Source organism: Castor canadensis, chromosome 3 (assembly GCF_047511655.1).
Source record: "Castor canadensis chromosome 3, mCasCan1.hap1v2, whole genome shotgun sequence".
NCBI classification, from domain to species: domain Eukaryota; kingdom Metazoa; phylum Chordata; class Mammalia; order Rodentia; family Castoridae; genus Castor; species Castor canadensis.
The window spans coordinates 8,460,830-8,477,841 of record NC_133388.1 but is presented as its reverse complement, the minus strand read 5'-3'; the positions used below and the strand labels follow the sequence as shown (position 1 = coordinate 8,477,841).

The window sequence follows — 17,012 nt, the reverse complement described above, 5'->3', positions numbered from 1 at the left end:
AACCTCCCTGCTGCCATTTCCCACTACCGTGAATCTATGACTTCCTCCTTTTTGTACACAGTGCACACAGGTTACTGAATTTAGAATGCACCTGCATGATATGAGGTCTGTATACACTAGTGAGAGTGTGACCTGCTGTCACTCTCAGTCCCAAAATTAGGAAGGAAACATGTTTCAATGATGACCAAAAAACAAACAACCCTTCAAAAGAGCAAATCAGTGATTCTTTCTCTCTCTAAATAGTGTATCACCTCAACTCAAGAATCTTACCTTGCAAACACATACTTGTTGTATTTGGTCTGTGTAGTGAGTGTTCAGAAATACACTGACCACCTTCACTGTAGTGATCTTAAATGTGAAGCTGAGTCTTTTGTGTTCCTGGCAGGTAGAAGGTAACCAAAGTAACAGACGGCCCTCTGGGGGTAGGGGGGTTGTTTGCAAAGTCTGCACACCTTTGTGTTAATTAGTCCTGCCCTTGAACTTGGGGATAATGTCTGCTCATGGGGATTTTGCCTCACAGCAGAAGCTGCCACCTAGAATTTTTTTTTTTTTTTTTGGGATGTGTTAACTGTGTAGAAGAATGAGAGAAAAAGAAAAGTAAGATTATTAGTACAGGAAAGTGTATACTTTTCAACCTAGGGAAAGAATAGATGGAAATTCAGAGATGGTGGTTTTGGGTACATCTTACCTGAGGTTCCTTATGTCAACGATGTAATTGTTCTTTGTTAATCTTATACCACTTTGCCGATCCGGGGAACTTTTATGCACACTAATTTATTTGCTGCTCCCAATGCAGCCTGCTAGGTGAACAGGACAAGTCCTAGTTTCCCTCCTGAAGGAGCCAGTCCAGGGCTGCTGGGTTTTTTTGGGGTTTTTTTTTTTTTGTTTTTTTTTTATTGTTTTATTATTCATATGTGCATACAAGGCTTGGGTCATTTCTCCCCCCTGCCCCCCTTACCACCCACTCCACACCCCCTCCCTTTCCCCCCCACCCCCTCAATACCCAGCAGAAACTATTTTGCCCTTATTTCTAATTTTGTTGTAGAGAGAGTATAAGCAATAATAGGAAGGAACAAGGGTTTTGCTAGTTGAGATAAGGATAGCTATACAGGGAGTTGACTCACATTGATTTCCTGTACATGTGTGTTACCTTCTAGGTTAATTCTTTTTGATCTAACCTTTTCTCTAGTTCCTGGTCCCCTTTTCCTATTGGCCTCAGTTGCTTTTAAGGTATCTGCTTTAGCTTCTCTGCATTAAGGGCAACAAACGCTAGCTAATTTTTTAGGTGTCTTACCTATCCTCACCCCTCCCTTGTGTGCTCTCGCTTTTATCATGTGCTCAAAGTCCAGTCCCCTTGTTGTGTTTGCCCTTGATCTAATGTCCACATATGAGGGAGAACATATGATTTTTGGTCTTTTGGGCCAGGCTAACCTCGCTCAGGATGATGTTCTCCAATTCCATCCGTTTACCAGCGAATGATAACATTTCGTTCTTCTTCATGGCTGCATAAAATTCCATTGTGTATAGATACCACATTTTCTTAATCCATTCGTCAGTGCTGGGGCATCTTGGCTGTTTCCATAACTTGGCTATTGTGAATAGTAGGGCTGCTGTTTTTTAAAAAGCTGCTGGTGGTAGCCATTCCAGAGGGGGAAGCAGCATTGGTTGAGTCCCTGTGGTGTGAGAGTTAGGGCTGGGTTCTCCTATCTCTGTTCTCTCTTTGGATCTTCCCAGCACTACTAGGCATTATTCCATTTTTATTTATTTATTTATTTATTTATTTATTTATTTTTCTAGAGGAGAAAGGGAGCCTCTTGCCCAGGGCCACAGAGAATGCAGTAGGCCTCAGGCAGTCTGAGCTCAGCACTGCTCCTGTCTTTGTGAGTATGGAGAGGTGGTGTTGAAGGCTCCCTGTATCCCATGTGCCTCTTGATTCGCTCTGTTCTCTGGGAAGTGGGGTATATACTGTAGGGCTTGCAGGGCAGTGCCCCTTTCTCACCTGGATAGGAACTTGCTAAAGGTCTAACACATAATCCTTGTGTGTGGGGAACTTCTTCCATGCCTTCCATTTCACTTATCAGACCTGCCACGTATTACTTGTTGGTTCAGTTTTCTTATCTCCACAAAATCACAAGCATCCTGAGGACAGGATCTCAATCTCTCTATGGCACCTGGCATCATTTCTAGAGTAAGCATGAGTCAGTGTCCGTGGATTGAAAAGAAATTATTCTTTTTTTTTTTTTTTTTTTGGTGGCACTGCAGTTTGAACTCAGGGTCTCATGCTTGCTAGAAGAAGTTATTCTTTGGTCAATCACTCAACAATAGCTGTCCAGTCTGTTTCTTAGCTAATTACTTGTTCAGTGCGATGGTATGTGCCAAGCTCACAAAACATGCATCTTTAACTAGCTGAAAAGCAGACCCAGGTATCTACTCCACTCTGGGTGTTACTCAGACTAAACCTGCTTTCCCTGGCAGTTGGGAAGTGGTACCACCAAGTGGAGAACTTTAATGGAGTAAATAGTTTTTCTCATTAGTATGCTCTTTAAAAACTCTTTTCTTTTTAATCTTGGAAAGACATTGGCATAAGTGAACAGGAACATTACATCCCAGTACAGCCTATAAAGGTCCAGCTTTACTTTAGTCCTTTGAAATATTCATAAATCAACCCTTCTAATTTAAAAGTAAAGACTAATAAGATATACTAATTAAATACAATGAGTAAATCTAAATTAGATTCTTGTTCTAAAATACGCAAAACCAAACCAGTAGAAGACGTTTTTGGGGGCAGCTGGAAAAAGATGAGTGTAAAGTGACACTGGGTGCTATGCAGTTACTCTTCATTTTCTAGGTGCAATAAAGGTTTTGTAGGAGACTGTCCTTATCATTGAGGAATGTAGACTGAAGTATTTGCAAGTGAAGTCCTTTCTCAAGAGGGAAGAAGAAAAAAGAGTCTAAAGCATAATTATTGGATCTAGGCAAGGAGATACACAGATGCTTATTCAACTTCTGTATAAATTTAAACTTTTTCATAATGTTTGATGGCAGTATCTTTGAAAGGGTTCTGCTTAAGAAAAGAAAAAAATGTGTGAAGGAAATGTAATAGCTTAGAAATTGTTTCCTAAGTAATGAGCAGTGCTATTGGAGATTTTGTCCTTTGGTCACTGACTCACAGTGGCTGCACAGGTGTCCATACTCTCTTAAAAAATGGTCTTTTGGGTATACTCTTTGATGTTTACTGCATTTCCTACTGGTCTTTTAGAGTAACTTCCTTTAAGGCATACTGGAAGATTTAAATCAGGGCTCCCTTTAAACTTGAAAGGCAGGTGCTTAGTGGTCAAGGGTGAGGGTAGGGTCTGGGACCATATGCCATAATCAGATCCCCATCCCTACTTCACCACTGGCTGACTGAGCCATGTGGGCAGATGAGGCCTTCTCTATGCCTCAAAATAGGACATGATGTAGGAATAATAACCTGACCACTTCTTTGGGTTTTATGAAGGTTAAATGAGTGAATATGCATACATTGCTTTAAATGGTGTCTGGAGTGTTGTAAGACTCTCCAAGTGCTAGTGGTGGCATGGTGACCTCTTTTGTAGGTCACGTGGTACTTTGGAGCCCAGAAGCTTAACCACAATCTCTTAGTTTTCTGCAGCTGTTGTTACCTGTGTTTGTTCATCTTGAGGCTCATCTGTTCAATCTGTCTGTCTCTTGTTTCCTGAACCTTTTCATCTTGCAGTAGACTTGGCATTTCACCACCTGGAAGCAGTTAGTATCTTCAGTACTCTAGATTATGTGTAAATCATCGGCCCAGATGAGCCTGGGCACCACCTCCATGGCCTCTGTCTGAGTTCTTACTGGCCCTCATTTTCTCTCTTTCAGTTCTACCAAGTCCAGAGTAAAATAAGAACTCAGTACTTACCTTTTTATTTCTTTTGAAGAAGAGTTTCAACATAGCATTCCTAAGGAGTTTTATGTTTAAAACTGAGGTACTATCTAACTAATCTCAGATAGTGTCGCTTGACATGTTATTTCCCTGTTTGTGTATGTGTGTGTGTGTGGTGGCAGGTGGTGGTAGTTGTTTTTGTTTGGTTTTGTTTGTTTGTTTGTTTTTTGTGGTACTAGGGATTTAAGTTATTTTAAAAGCAGATGTTGCTATCTGATACATTTAGCCATGTGACTTCCAGAAGTCTCTCAAGTCTTATTCGATCCCATACCCATCTTACTGAATTCCTTTATTGTGTTGGGATGTTTTTCTTTTTCTTTCTTTTTTTTTTTTTTTGAAACTGGGTCTTGGGTCAAGTGATGACCCTCCTGCCTCCGCCTCTCAGTAGCTGGGACAAGCATGTGCCATTGTACCCAGCTGGTGCTCCTTTTTACAATTTGATAGTATTTGAACCAAGTGGAAGCTCAATTAAAACTTTAGATCTTATTATTTTACATTTCACTATTACATTTTTAGTGGAATTTGATATGTTAACACCATTTGAGTAGTTTTTTCTGTATCAGTCTTTGATGTGTGGCAACTTTCTTTCATGGAGCTGAGTTTTTGTCTGATCGTGTTGCTCGTTAGCAATGTGTTCTAATGGATAAAGCCCTGAGAGTAATCATGTTTCATGTTAGGGAACAATTCTCACTATTCCTAAGACGCTGTCTTCAGTCTTGGTGGGCTTCCAGGAAGGAGAGTTGAGTGTGTGTGTGCATGTGTGCATTTGTAGACAGTTTCTGTACATGTACAATTAGGAATGATTCTTTCCCAGTTTTACGTAGTAGGCCAACAACATTAAGGGATGACATTTGTTAGCTGAGTTCTTAGAACTCAGAGGCTGTGGCAATACCCTCAGTCTTTGGATAGAATAGAACCCACCGGGGTAGCCCATGGATCCTAGAGTTGCAGCATTACCGTTAGGGGTTTGTAAGACCCCTTGCAGACAGCCTGAAAACTATCTTCATGCGATACCAAGATGTTATCTGCCTTGTTTACTGTGTGAACGTGTGCTTGGTGGTGTGAAGCAGTGGTGAATAAAAGGGCTCCTTACATAGAGCAAGACAGTAGTGTCCAGTGTCCGCCATGAACTTTGCCACATATATACCTGTCTGACCTAAAGAGTGTCCTTGAAGAAGCATGAAATTTTTAGTTGTATTAAATCTCAGCTCACACATACCTTTTTTTACTTCATTTATTCATATGTGCATACATTGTTTGGGTCATTCCCCCCCCCCCCCCCCCCGTCCCCCTGCTCCCTTTCTCTCCCCCTCACCCTCCTCGTTTCCAGGCAGAACCTGTTCTGCCCTTTTCTCCAATTTTGTTGAAGAGAAGACAAGCAATAATAAGAAAGACAAAGCATTTTTGCTAGTTGAGATAAAGATAACTATACAGAGAGATTCCTAGTATTGCTTCCAGGCACAAGTGTCGCACGTACCTTTTTAATTCTGTATGATGAAATACAAAGTTGCACAAAGCCCTTCCAATGTGCTGGAGTTTGATGGCTGTCCTGAGAAAGAGCTCCCTCTTGGCTAATTGAGTTACCAGCTGAAATAGCCACTTTTCCAGAAATGTTGTCTTATAAGAACAAAAAACAGACAAATTATATTTATTGAGACTTCAATATTTGGCATATTTTCTCAAAAATCTGTGAAGCAAGCTTACTAACTGAAGGGAAACAACGGTGACATTATTTTTGTCCATAATCAAATTTGAACTTCCCAGCAAAATTTAAATTGTGGAAAATTTGTATCTGCCATGGTGAACATGTCAGCTCCCAGTGGTAAAGACTTTCTTGCTGGCATTGGTGATAATGCAAAAGGAGTTTCTCACATGCAATGGAAGGTCTACATAACTCCCAGATGACACCAGGAAACACCCATGGGCAGGAGAACCATTTAAAGTGTAAGGCACACCACTGGATTTCAATGTAATTGAAAACTTCATCAATGTGACTTTAGATTCCACATTGTAATTCATGTTTAAGAACTAAATTTTAATGTAGGCTCAAAAACCAAGTTTTTGAAAAGGCCATTGAAGTAACTCTCTTTTTCAACTAATAGTATCTCCTTGAGCCTGAGTTTTGTTTGTTTGTTTGTTTTATTTTTTCCATATACGTCTACCAAAACAACTTATCACAGCAAATTAAATACAGAAGCAGATAAACCATCCATAAAGACATATATAAAAATGAAAACCAGTGCTGTTTTCTCCCTAATTTTTAAAAATAATTTTCATAAAGATGTTATTTAACATGAAATAGTCCCACTGCTATTTAAATGAGTTGATAAGTAAATATTTTTAATTCTCTAATATGGTCAGTATCACTGGATATAATCCATTCAATCAAAGTTCTTTTGGGTTCTCAGACTTTCCAAGAATATAAATGGGTCCCCCCACCACAAAAAATCAAAAACCCTCAACCTAGAAAATCTCTCTAGCATGGACTGGGCAGGTAGTGGCCCCGATCCTGTGTTTACCAAGTTATGCTCAAAAAAAAAAAAAGAAGAAAAACACAGAAAACAAGCCCAGTGAACTAAGCAGTTAAACCCCTAATCGTGTGAGTGGGTCTTAGACCATGTAACATCCAGGGCCCATCGACCCACAGCTTCAGTTTCTGCCTGAGTCAGTTTCCTTTCATCTTTTCAAATCTTTTTTTTAAATCCATTTTCAGTGAATTAATGCATGAATATAGCCACCATTACATTTTTTTCTTAATTACAACTAAAACTAAAAATTTTCCCTTACTTTATCCTTCAGATTGTCTCCTTCCTTCCCCTACATCTCAGTGTCTATTGTTTGGAGTTTGCTATAGAACATTCTGAAACTCTCCTGTAGTTATTTATCTGTATAAATAAGTATGTACTTATAAAATGCATACAGTTTTTGTTTCTGCATTTCTTAGGGAAAACATTTGACAGCACTTTGAGAAACCAAAACCTTTTGCAAGTTTTTAATCTGTAATGATAACTCAAATGGGTTAGGCGATGCCCTGAGCTGTTAACGTCTTATAATCCTGTCTTGTACTGTAAGTACATATGTGGTGTAAACACTTAGTGTGGTCTCCTGCACCTTTCTGGGAGTTTGATTTAAACTTGCAGACTAGGTAAGCTGGTAGGAAGAGGCAAGTGCAGCATCTGCCATCTGCCTGTGACTGTCCTCAGAACTGTCACCGACACTTACCTCCCACAACTGGTACACGCAGCACTCTGTGCTCATTTTACAGGTGTCAAAAATGATAAGGCCAGAGCAAAACCTCGCCTAGTCTAACTTTAGAATGCAGCCCCCTTCTTCCTCATCAAGGTGCTAGAAACATGGAGTTTACTTCTCAATTCTTCAGACTTGGTCCTGCAGAGAGTGTCACCAACCCTTTCAAAAATACATGTTGAGGACTGGTGGAGTGGCTAAACCTAGCAAGCATGAGGCCCTGAGTTTAAACCCCAGTACCACCAAATAAATAAATAAAACAATTTACATGTAATCCAACCATAAAATTTAAAAGAAATTCATGTTGAAAACATTGAGATTTTGCTCATTGAATGACCCTCCCCACCATACGCTTCCCTTCCCAGAATATAAAATCATGTCATCCAGGAATTCAGGTCCAGGTCAGGTCCAGGTTCAAGGCCTTAACGGTGTCACTCACAGCTTCCAAGATTAAATCCACCATTCCTTCATGAGTCTCCAAATACATGATTGCATTCCTTTTTTTTCCTAAGGAATTGAAAGAAAGGAATTTGGATTGACATTTGGGTAATATCCCCAAAGACAAGAGACACAATGAGAGTGAGCCAAATTCTTTTATTTCATCCTTAGTTAAAAGAAATGCTCTGCCAAGAGAAAACTTAAGTGACTATCCAACAGGCGGGTTTTTTCAGATACTCTTCTTACAATAAAGCTGCAAATGGCATTATTACTTATAAACAACAGTTGAATTTATACTCTAAGCCAAAGTTACATTTATATTCTGAAATGTTTTACTTAGCTTCCTCTCCTTAAGAACTCCATTCTTATTTTGTCTCATTTTCCAGATGAGGCCATCAGGTGTTGAAACTGACCTTTTATAAGGCAGGTAATCTTTTTTTGGGGTCGGGGTGACTTTTCTTATTCAAATAGTATAAATTCAATAGATATGAATTCTGCATTTTTTACTTCTAAATTTTGTGCATCACTTAAATGGCAGCCTTAAAATATTAATCCTGAATTTTTACATTTTATTTTTGTGTATCTTGGAAGTACTATTACCCAATTAAATGCACCCAGATTGTCCTGTCTACCCAGGTTGGAAAAAGATCTTTTTGTGGGTTGTGCATGTATGTGTGCATATGTGTTTATGTAAAGCTGACAAATACCAATTAACACAGACAGCTTCAGTCTTGGTATAATACATGGACATGGGCCTTTGCTTATTTGAGCCTTTTCACCTTTAAATTTTGCAGAAAGAGAAGAGCCTTTAAATGAAAGGTAAGCTAAACTTGGAGCCCCAAAAATAATTTTTAACACTAGACTTCACATTTAAATGTTAAAAAAAAATAAAGGGAAGTTTAAGAAACATGTTCACTAAGGAGCTCTTTGGCAGGAAATAGGGACTTATTGGCCAAGTTAATAGCCTTAACTGTAGCATCCATAGTAACTAGACATGCTGCCTGTGTAAATATTTATCCAGTTAGCCCTGCTGCAGAGCTGAGGCAGTTATAACATCAGCCATCAGTGTTGGGTTTCTTTCCTGTTACCCGGTACACCAAGCATCACTGTCATTCATTTCTTCTGGGGCTTTTCAAAGTTGTTTAAGAAGAAATTTTGGAAAACTAGTTTCCTGGGAGCAATTCGGTTCCAGGTCTTCAGCTTCCAAGTGAGACTGGATAGACTATTATTGTTTGTCATTAGCACCTAAGAACCTTTTTCATCTTCAAAGCTCCTTGCAAGTGTTCATTATCCACTGCCCTCCTTCCTGTGAGGTAGTAAACAGGTATTATTAGCCCCATTTTTACAGTTGTGGAAACCAGAGCAGAGAGGTTCCCCAGCCTGCCTGAGGTACCAGAAGAGTTGGTGACAGAGACCTGACAAGCACTTGGGTTTTCTGACTCATGATTCTGGGCTGGTACTGCACTGGATGTTCATGGGAAGCTGTTCTTGCAGGTTCCTTTATCACAGAGATCTCTCTGCACAGCTCTTTCTGCCCTCTGTGTTGATAGTGGCATAGAGTGCAGAGCTACTGAAACCAGGTTAGTTGATCTCATGGTGTCATCTAGAAAAACAGGAGATGCAGATTCTGGGTCATGAAGGTAAGGCTCTTCCTGACGTTGGGGGAGTGGAGGGGGAGGTTGTGGATATGGGTGAAATTATCTCAACTGGGCCTTGAGTTGTGTAGCTGCATCCAGGGCCTGCCTCACCTTAGCCTAGCCCTGGGACTTACCTTTCACTTGAGTAGGATCTCACACATCTAGCTGATTCACAGTCCAGTAAAAATATTTCAGTGTTGAACATAAACATATTACTGGTAATGATGCTTAATGAGTAATTCTTAGAATCTGATACAAAACTAGATATCTTCTCTCTCTTGGGTAGAACAGAAAAGTATTCTTTCTCTGAACACAGGCTCTGTTTTAGCTTAGGCATTTGTCTAAGGAGAAACAATAATAAATCAGAAATGTTTCTTGATGCATACAACAAGGGGATGTTTACATTGCAGTAGAAATGTCTATGAACTCATGCTCTTGATTTTAATAAAGCTCTGCACATTTCCTTCCTCATTCCCTGCTCTAAGTGTAAATACTCTGTGTGTGCACTATGTGGACTTCAGCTCCTGTAGTGTAGCAGCCTTGCAGCCTTTGTTGTGCCAAAAGAGTTGAAATTCAGACTAAAACCTTTTAGGTAGCTGAGTTCATTTCAAATGGAAGGGAAACTTTATGGAATATACCTAGTCAAGGAAGAACAAAATCTAGTTTTATCTTTCTGACTGTAATCACCTAAAGCTTTACGTGCTTCATTTGGTGAGTGTTTAAAAATCACTAACATGGTGCCTGGCCCTCTGTTTGATGCTAGAATTGGTCCCATGTGGGAGTCTATGCTGTCTTCAAGAGGCTTTGAGGAAGAGAGAGCTGCCTTCCAGGAAGTTTCTGCTCTGTTGATGTTTGATAAATCTAGTTGGTGGCCCCAGAATGCTGTAGGGAAGGTGGATGGGATTCAACTCTTGAGATGTGTGTTGGGGATAGGTGTGGCCACACGGTGACAGAAATCCTAGAAAAGTGTTTATGTTAAGTAAGTCCAAAGCAGCATCTTGTTATGGACCAATAAAAGGAGAACATCAGAGAACCACTAGTGGAAGGCAAGATGCAGAACCATGGTGCAAGCATGTCACCATTGTTATTCATTACACAAGTGGAGGTTGGGTTAAAGATACAAAAGAAACTGAAAGTGATACCTTAGGTGGGCGGGGAGGAGAGGAGAGAAAGGTTTGCACTGTGTGTGTGTGTGTGTGTGTGTGTGTGTGTGTGTGTGAGAGAGAGAGAGAGAGAGAGAGAGAGAGAGAGAGAGAGAGAGAGAGAGAGGGAGGGAGGGAGAGAGAGAACACGTTTGACCTATTCAAAAAAATTAAATGGAAAAAAAAAGCATAGCATTAAAGTGGGAACCTAGATTGATTATTGAATCAGGCCATTGCTGTCTTTCTGGTCTTTGAAATTAATGCTGTGATTTTAACCAGTTACCTGGCTAGAAAACAGTATTGAAAGGCACCCCATCATGGATTTGGATTTGAGACTTGGCCAGAAGTTTACCTTTCTCATCCTTCTCATAGAGCATGCACTCCCAGCTTTCACCGGTGTGACTGAGTGCCACTCTTCTTGGTGAGGGAACAGAGCACAAGAGTGCAGGTGGATGGTGAGGACTGGTTCCTAGCCAGGGCCTCATTCAGACTGCGCCATTCTGTTTTAGCTGGCCTTTCATTTTTTGTGTATCATTTAGTTGAGTGAACCAGTTTTACTGTACTTTAGACATTGTGACTATGTGGTCAGGCCTGTTCATTTTTTAGGTGAATGGTGAGACTGTCAAAATGAGATCTGCTGAAAACTGGAGTGTTCGGTGTCATCTTCAGCAGAGAGGGGTACCACAACTTTCTGGGGCCAGAAGGGGAATTTAAGGAGGAAGTTGGGGAAGGTACCCTGGTGATGTCAGAGAGGAGGACTCTGCAGGGAATTGGGTGGAACAATAAATGGAAACAAGAAGACTGAATCAGGGACTGAGCCAAGGCTGGTGAAGTGTTGGAATGGCAAAGGGTGTGGTCTGAGTGGCAGTCATAACTGCACAGCAAAGGCCTTATCTACTCTGTGTGCCAGCCCATGATCATCTATAGGCTTGGCAAATACTTGTTCTAGTTCTGTGGGTCTTTCAGTTTTTTGATAGTATCATTTGCTGTACAAAAGTTTTTAATTTGGATTAAGACCAGTTTGCTTTTTGCTACCTGTGCTTTTGGTGTTGTATCTGAGGAACCATTGCCAACCCCAAAAGTTTACTCCTATGCTTTCTTCTAAGAGTTTTAAAGTTTTAGTATATGCATTTAGTTCTTTGATCAGTTTTGAGCTGTATAAAGTGTGAGATGAGGGATCTACTTTCATTCTTTTGCATATGAATGTTCTGTTTTCTCAGCACTATTTGTTGAGAAAACTGTTCTGATCCCCACTGGATGGACTTGGTACACTTGTCTACAATTAATGGACCACAAGTGGAGGGCTTATTTCTGGCTTCCCAGTTCTAGTCCTTTGGTCTCTATTCTTCTTACATCGGTATCACACTGTCTTGGCTAGTAACATGGTTGTTAAGCTTTAAGCTCAGGAAGTATGGGTCCTAGAACTTTAGTCTTTTTCAAGATTGTTTTGGTGTTTGGGTCCCTTACATTTCCATGTGAATTTTAGGATCAGCTTGTCAGCACCCTCTGTCTCTCTTTCTCCCGTTACTAGTGCTCCCTGATCAGGATAAGTAAAAGAGGACAGGCCACCCACACTCCCTGACTGAGGGAAGAGCTCACCTCCTGAGATTGCCTGTGAGGACCCCCCTCCTCCAGATGTTTATGTCTCTGAAGCTTAAAGGTTTTAACACAAAAGCCATTTGGATTTAGTATTCTATTCATAATTATTAGCTCAGTCTAAAATGCTTGACATTATTTAGCTGCATAGGAAACTGATGATCCCGGAAGCACATCATGTAATCCTGTGTCTTCAGCAGCTTCCTGAGTGTGCCTATATATCAAAGTCCAGGTCCGGGGAAGCCCTTGCTAATGCTCCCATATTTGTGAATTTTGTTTCTGCAATCTGACCTCCCCAAACCCCAGACTGGGAGCAGAACGGAAGCATAGGGACGGCAGTTTGTCTGCTGCCGAGTCTACATGGGGCAAAGTGCTATAATCTGATTTGAGGGTGCTGGTTTCTCTTGCGAAGCTGTCATCCTTTTCTGTCTTTCCTTGAGATGGATTTGGATCTCATCACTCTTGGCCATTGAAAAGACTGAACACTTCCAGAATGACATCTGTTTCATTCATTATCTTTTTCATCTGGGCCAGAATCAGTCATTTTCCAACACCTGTTGGAAAATGTGCTCAGTGACAGAACTTTCACCTGTCTAGGGCAAGGCAAGGCTGATGTGGACTTTTTACTGAATTTATTCACATATAAGACCATCCATTGTTCTGAGATTATCTTTTGATATTAAAGTGTCATGTCAGCTGTGATTTTTTTTTTTTTTAATGATCTTATCAGGGCAATAAGCCAGTGTTAGTCCTTGAGAGTCCTTGTGATAATCCCAACTGTAGAACATCATTTAAAACCACAGATCCTAGATCTTGAAAAATCCATTTCTCTAAGGGCAAAATAGTTTCTGCTGGGTATTGAGGGGGTAGGGGGGAGAGGGAGGGGGCGGAGTGGGTGGTAAGGGAGGGGGTGGGGGCAGGGGGGAGAAATGACCCAAGCCTTGTGTGCACATATGAATAAAAAAAAAAAGAAAGAAAAAAAAAAAGAAAAGTCCATTTCTAGTCTTTTTTATATGAAATATCCAGAATAGGAAACTCCATCAGGGCAGAAAGCAAATTAGCAGTTACCAGGGGCTAGAGGAGGGAGGAATGGGGAACGGTGACTTAAATGGGTATGGAGTGTTCTTCTGGGGTAATGAAAACATTTTGAATCTAGAGAGAGTAAGTGATTGTACAACACTGTGAATGTACTGAGTGCCATCGACCTGAGCACTTTTAAATTGTTCGGAATATGTTATGTGAATTTCGCCTCCATTGTTTGTATTCAGTGGTGTGATTATACATAGAGACTGGAAGGTATGGGGGGAGTGTTTTACTCTGAAGCTGTGAATCCAGAGGAGAAGACTGTGTGCTCCCCCACACACACATAGACATGCACATAGGTGTTAACGACTCCCATCGCTAAGCATAATTGCTGAAAGCTGCTTGGGTTGACAAATGTTCTGCTTTGGGACAGTAGAAAAGTTTAGCACTCAGATGAGACCCAAAGAGATTCTTTATCTCATCTCAGAAGTGCTTTTCTACAACCTGTCACACTGCAGAGTGGATGTTCCGAGACTCCTTCAGGCTTAATCTGAATGAAGTTACTCCATTGCTCAGTCCATATGATCCGTTTTTAGTGTTGGATAGAACTCTGGCCTTCAATGCTAAAGACAGCCAGTTAGCTCCACCTATAAACCTTGAAACAGGAGTGTGAGATTTGCCTTTTCCTCCCCCCCCCCAAAAAAGAAAGGAAAAGGAAAAAATTTTAAAATACCCTATACTGGAGTTTGAACTCAGGATCTCAAGCTTGCTAGGCAGTTGCTCTACTGCCTGAGGCATGCCTCCAGCCCTTTTTGCTTTGGTTATTTTTGAGGTAGGATCTTGTGTTTTCAGTTTTGCCCAGGGCCAGCCTGGATCGCAATCCTCCTACTTGTGCTTCCCAGTTAGCTGGGGCAACAGGCGTGCACTACCACACCCAGATCTTTTTTTGTTGCAATGGAGTCTCAGTAACTTTTCCCCACCCCACACTGACCTTGAACCTCCCAAGTAGCTAGGATTCCAGCCGTGAACCACTGAACCTAGAGAGTATAGCATTTTAAAAAACATTTCTTCTCTCCTTCCTGCTTCCATAGTGCTGTGGGGTGAGAAAATGAAGAGATTGCCCCAGTTACAGAATGTTACCATCAGGGTGGTCTTTATAAGATGCTAGACTTTCAACAGCTGGACATGGGGTTGGGAAATCAGGAGGGGGTGGGAGGTAGACCTGGCAGAGAAAACTGCATGGACATGAAGAAAGAGGAGGGAGGTCTGGCATTATGTGTGAGGTAGTTAAATGCCCTTGATGGGGTCTTGTAAATATATTCCTTCAGCAAACATTTCTGAGCATTTTTGTATCTAGTACCTGTCATACACCAGCGAAAATCCAACAGTTGTGCAAATAACAACAATACCATCTGGCACGTGCAAGAATGAGATTGTTCAGGATATTAACAGAGCCCAGAGGAAAGGCAGCTCACTAAGCTTTGGGGGAAAGAAGTGTGAGCTGGTTTTGTTTTGTTTGTCTTATTTTTGTTTTGTGACATGTAAAATATGACCCGTCTTGATATGTTAGTATCTATGATATATTGGTATTGATATCTTAATGTATAAAACATGCCTGTGTTTATACAGGACATTACATTTATTTTTGACTACTTCTGGAAAAGAATTTGATAATCGCTTAAGCTATTAGAACATCTGCAAAAGTATATTAAAGGAAAAAAATGTATTAGAAACCAGACTAGAGAACCAACTCAGCTTTGAATGGCGTTTTCAACAGTTTCAGAAAACACCTTTGTTACTAATGGGCTGATGGGTGCATTGCCTTTTTAAACTTCCTCCTGGTTTGTGGTGCTAAACCCTTGCAGATCGTATTTTCCTGCACACTGCATAAGATGGGACATGCCACCTTAAGCATGTGTGTAGAACACACCTTAAGGAAGTAAAAGAATTATTTGCACTGGCTAATGTTGAGTTTAATTTGTCCAAAGACATTCCTATTTGAGCAGCAATATTATAATGTAGATTTAAAGGCAAAACTTACAAAAAACAATGGATAGCCTGGGTTCTGGGGAGATTCTAACGATGGGCTCCCAAATCCTACTTCATTTTTAGACTCAAAGGCTGGCAGGGGCAGCAGAGGCTGAGAAGAAATGGTCTTTCTGTCCTCCCCTTGAGAAGATAGAGAACACGACCCCAGAGGTTAAAATGATTTTCTTGTTCCACATTTGGGGGATAATTAGAGACTTCAAATCCTATACTTTGCTGAGCAGTGATCATTAACATCAAAATCTGTGAGTTGGGCAAAACAGAGGATTTCTTGTTTTGTCCTTCTCTTTGCACCTTGGGATAGCCCAGACTCCTCTGAGTTGGTCATCAATACACCACAGCTGGCAGCTCCAGAGAGGATTTTAAGTGATATAGCATTGAACATTCTAATAGTTCTATACTGACAAATGTGAAGGTGTATGATTAGCATATCAGGTCCATGATTTCTTGGGTTACTGTTTAGGAGAGGGCTTAGTAAAAAGTGTGTCCATTTAAAGCAAAATACATAAATAATAGCACAACTGCAGAGATGTGGCAAGGATCTTAAAGAGGTGGCACATAGGGCACCTGAGCCTGGCCGCCCTGGGTTCTGAGAAGGCTGTTCTGAGGGTGCCTCCCAGGCTCTTTCCTGTGGCTCAAGCAGCAAGCCCACTGGCCATCAACGTGGGAAGCAGTGAAGGAGTGATGTGGCCTGCAGGGTAAGATTCCAGCAGTGCAGCGAGCTACAGGGTCTTTAGCTCCCTGTTCCAGCCTCACTTTCCTCTCCTCTGCCTGCAGCCTCTGCTTGGCACAGCCCCTTCTTGCCCTTACTTTGTGGTGTAGTTTCTCTGCACATCCCTTAGCTTTTGCTTGGTGGCACAGTTCATTTACTAGTTCTATGACCTGAAGCAAATTACCTACCTGTTAAATGACTGCTCTCCATCTATAAAATGGGTACCATAACAGTGACTCCCTCACAGAAGAGTTATGGGTATTGGAGGAAACTGACAGTGTGCAATGCTTGGCCTGGAGTCTAGAAGACACTAAACTCTGTAATATTAGCACAGATGATTACTAAATCTGCTCGCTTCTTTCTTTCTCCAGAGTCCAACTCGAGTTACTGAAAACGGATTGTTGGTAACTTTGGTTTTGGAAAGAACCACTTTGTTTTGACGTAACATTGCCCTGGGGTCAAGTTGTTTTGTCTTTTCCAGGCTGCCTGGGAATGGGGTCCAAGTGTTAACAAACATGGCAGCCTGGGTCTGACCCTCTGGCTTACTATGAACCAACAGATGTTGGCTCTGTTGTCCACCCATCCATTGCTGAGGTTTTCATTAAGAAGAGAGGGAGGTGAAGCTTCTCAGCCAGTGTCATAATAAGTCTTTCCCAGTGTGTCTTAATCATCTTTGATTGGTAGTGTTAGAGAATCACCAAGTTGCCAAGAGTGGCTGATTTAATCATGTGATTTGGTAATTCTTTGGAAACTGCTACTATGGATGAACCAGCATTATCATTGAGCAGTCATTCCTGGCTCTGCTTATCTGGCCTGATGAGTTATCATACAGGTTGGTGAAGGATGCCCTTGTCAGGCTTCTTTGGTGAGGTCATAGCATGAACCACCTGCACTTGAGTTCCACCCGATCCAATGGCAGCCAAATCTAGTAACTATTCCAGACTTTCCTCCAGGATTATTGTGAGAGTCAGGCAATATAATGTTTGTAAAGCACTGTATTGCTTTTTAGTTCTATAAAAAGCATTTTGGTTTTTAATTCTCTCTCTACCATAGAGGTTGTGGGGAGGGTTACTTCCCCACTGTATCGAATTGAAAGTTTTAAATGGTCTGCCTTCTGCTTGACCAAACACGATCCAGTCAGGACAGATCACATCCTGAGTGAAGAGTCCCGTTGAGAATTTCAGTAGGTGTAGTGTGGTAGTTGGACCCCAAGTGCCTGTCTGAAGGAG

At 41.1% G+C, this 17,012-nt stretch overlaps 1 protein-coding gene across 8 annotated transcripts in view; it reads left to right on the top strand.

The window, feature by feature from the left end:
• Positions 1-17,012, top strand: part of Ppp2r5c (protein phosphatase 2 regulatory subunit B'gamma) — a 144,623-nt gene that overhangs the window by 51,645 nt on the left and 75,966 nt on the right. The window contains exon 1 of one of the 8 annotated variants that reach the window (XM_074067146.1): positions 9,009-9,267. The exons of the other annotated variants lie outside the window; for them this stretch is intronic. Coding sequence (XP_073923247.1) covers positions 9,246-9,267 — 22 coding nt within the window. The 5' untranslated portion in view covers positions 9,009-9,245. Of the gene's footprint in view, positions 1-9,008; positions 9,268-17,012 lie in introns of those variants that run through there. 8 annotated transcript variants of the gene reach the window in all.